This window comes from Camelina sativa, chromosome 11 (assembly GCF_000633955.1).
Source record: "Camelina sativa cultivar DH55 chromosome 11, Cs, whole genome shotgun sequence".
Taxonomy (NCBI): domain Eukaryota; kingdom Viridiplantae; phylum Streptophyta; class Magnoliopsida; order Brassicales; family Brassicaceae; genus Camelina; species Camelina sativa.
The window spans coordinates 14,769,222-14,772,092 of NC_025695.1; the positions used below are offsets into that span (position 1 = coordinate 14,769,222).

Consider the following 2,871-nt stretch of genomic DNA (forward strand, 5'->3'; position numbering starts at 1 on the left):
AAAAACATTAACTTAGGTCATGGATATCAACCTTAATGTTGGTTCTGGAGCTGAAATAGGTGAAAGCATAATTCAAGATGTGAAGGGGGTTTCTGTAACCATTAACAGATCTCTGCGAGATTTGTTGCATCAGACACCAAACATTGAAGTTTCTATCGAGGTAATGATAATGTTTTATATCCAGTCTGTAGCGTAATACTTTTTTACTCATGCTTTTTCGAAATTCTCTGCTTTATCAGATAGATGAACTAAGAGCAGCCCTCTCGAATAGAGAATACCAGATCTTGACAGAGTGTGCACAGTCTAATATTTCTGAGCTTCCACGTACTGTGCCACCATTGAGTGGTGATGTTGTGACATCGTCAAGAAAGTTACATGAAAATCTTACTTCTGAGAATTCTAATGCTGCTCAAACAGAAAAAGGTGATGCATGGATTTCAATGAAGGTTTCTGTTGTCATTAATCTGGTGGAGTTGTGTTTGTATGCTGGGACAGCAAGAGATGCACCGTTGGCCGCTGTACAGGTCCGTTTCCATGTACCATGTTCATTTCATTTGTCATTTTTGTCTAGGAGTATGTTTAGTAGATCTGCCATAGCTGATACATTTATGAGAGATAGAAGTAAGTACCAACTAGTGAGGAGTTGGGGCATATGTACTTTTTAAGTTCTTTCTTGAAGAGGGCCGAGTGTGAAGGATTACTTTGCATTGATAATTGTAATTCATTAGGAATTGCCTCACTTGGTTCCCCAGAAAGGTTTTAGAATAATTATTTCCGCTATATTTTGCTTTATCTTAGTAGACATGGCATTGGCATTATCAAATCAGCCTTTTGTGTAATTCTTTTCGAGTTACGGGTATCATCCGTGTGCTTGTTCTTATGGGCTCTACATCTTCCATATTTCTTTGGTTACCATTTTCTCGTTTCATGGTCTATATTGTCCTAGAAATTTACCTTATTAATCTCAAAGGGATATCACAGCTGTAACAACCTCATGGCACATTGAGTTAACATCTTTTCGTGTATGGTTATAGATCACTGGTGGCTGGCTTCTCTACAAATCCAATACACACGATGAGGGTTTCCTTACTGCAACGTTGAAGGGATTCAGTGTTATTGACAACCGTGAAGGAACTGAAAAAGAGTTCAGACTAGCTGTAGGAAGACCTGCAGATTTAGATTTTGAAGAGTCACATTTTCTGACTGATGAAGATCAGGGATTAACTCAGTCACATGTAACCAAGGAGAGTGATATTAGACCCTTTCCTTCGATGCTCACTCTTGATGCGCAATTTGGTCAGTTGTCAACTTTTGTTTCCGTTTCTATTCAAAGGCCACAGCTGCTTGTAGCTTTGGATTTTCTACTGGCCGTAGTAGAGTTTTTTGTCCCTACTATAGGCAGTGTGCTATCAAGTGAAGAAGATAAAAACCTTAATATGGTCGACGCAATTATCATGGATAAGTCTATCTACAAGCAACAAACTGCTGAAGCGTTTCTTTCTCCTCTGGGTCCTTTGATCGTTGAGGATGAGAAATTTGATAACTTTGTTTATGATGGTAATGGTGGAACGCTATATCTGAAAGATAGAAATGGAGGCATCCTTTCTTCACCTAGTACAGAGCCTATTATCTATGTAGGAAGTGGGAAAAGGTTGCAATTCAGAAATGTAGTCTTTAAGGTATAGAAGTGCTTACATTTGAAAACTTTTATCGTAATTATATCTGTTGTCCTTTTAGTTTGTCTCACTTTATTCATTCTGATCCAGAATGGCCAAGTCTTGGATTCATGTATCTCTTTGGGAGCTTGCAGCAGCTATTCTGTTTCGAGAGAGGATGGAGTTGAGTTGGAAGTATATCATAAAGCCCCACAACAAGATTATGAGAGGAAGGAAGATATGATTTCTCAATCTCCCAGTACCTCAACAGAGAGGTCCATGGAATTGGTCATTGAGTTCCAGGTTCTTATAGTGGCCAACTTTCTTCTTTATATAGCCAAGAAAAGTTCCATTTAAACGTTTGAAGCTCATTTCCTCTACTGCAGGCTATTGGCCCAGAACTTACTTTCTACAACACATCAAAAGACGTAGTTAAAACGCCATTACTCTCCAACAAACTTTTGCATGCTCAGTTGGATGCTTATGGCAGGTCTGTGGCTTCTCTGTGATAATCTTCTTGGAGCTGAAATTTAAGCATGATTAGTTGCGTTAAACTTGATAAAGTCTTGCACATCTGTTGTCTATAATTCCATCTTTCCTTGTCTTTTTCTGGTACAGGGTTGTCATAAAGAATGATGAAATTGAAATGAGTGCTCATACGTTGGGTCTAACCATGGAGAGTAATGGAGTGAAAATTTTGGAACCTTTTGACACCTCTGTAAAGTATTCAAGTGTTTCTGGGAAGACTAACATACGCCTTTCAGTTTCAAACATATTTATGAACTTTTCATTCAGCATCTTGAGATTGTTTATAGCTGTTGAAGAAGATATTTTATCATTTCTAAGGATGACATCCAGAAAAATGACTGTCGTCTGCTCAGAGTTTGATAAAATTGGGACCATCAGGAGTATGTCGAGTTATTGTTTAAATTTATCAGTTCTCATAATCTTTGGTACCTGGTACTTATTACTTACATTGCATGCAGATCCCTATACAGATCAAATATATGCATTCTGGAGACCCCATCCACCCCCTGGTTTTGCAAGTCTTGGCGACTATTTGACACCATTGTTAGTCTACCATTCTAGAATATACTATATAACTGGTTACGTAAGAGCCTTTTCAAGTTAATTATTACTAATTAGTGTATTCATGGCAGGGACAAGCCACCAACTAAAGGGGTTCTTGTTGTCAACACCAATTTAATGAGAGTGA

General features: G+C 38.2%; 1 protein-coding gene across 1 annotated transcript in view; it reads left to right on the top strand.

The window, feature by feature from the left end:
- The window catches only part of LOC104727970, a 26,770-nt gene that overhangs the window by 10,174 nt on the left and 13,725 nt on the right, over window positions 1-2,871 (top strand). The window contains 8 exon segments of the mRNA XM_019231860.1: window positions 17-160; window positions 240-524; window positions 1,035-1,679; window positions 1,767-1,958; window positions 2,042-2,145; window positions 2,274-2,563; window positions 2,642-2,726; window positions 2,816-2,867. Of these exon segments, the coding sequence (XP_019087405.1) occupies window positions 17-160; window positions 240-524; window positions 1,035-1,679; window positions 1,767-1,958; window positions 2,042-2,145; window positions 2,274-2,563; window positions 2,642-2,726; window positions 2,816-2,867 (1,797 nt within the window).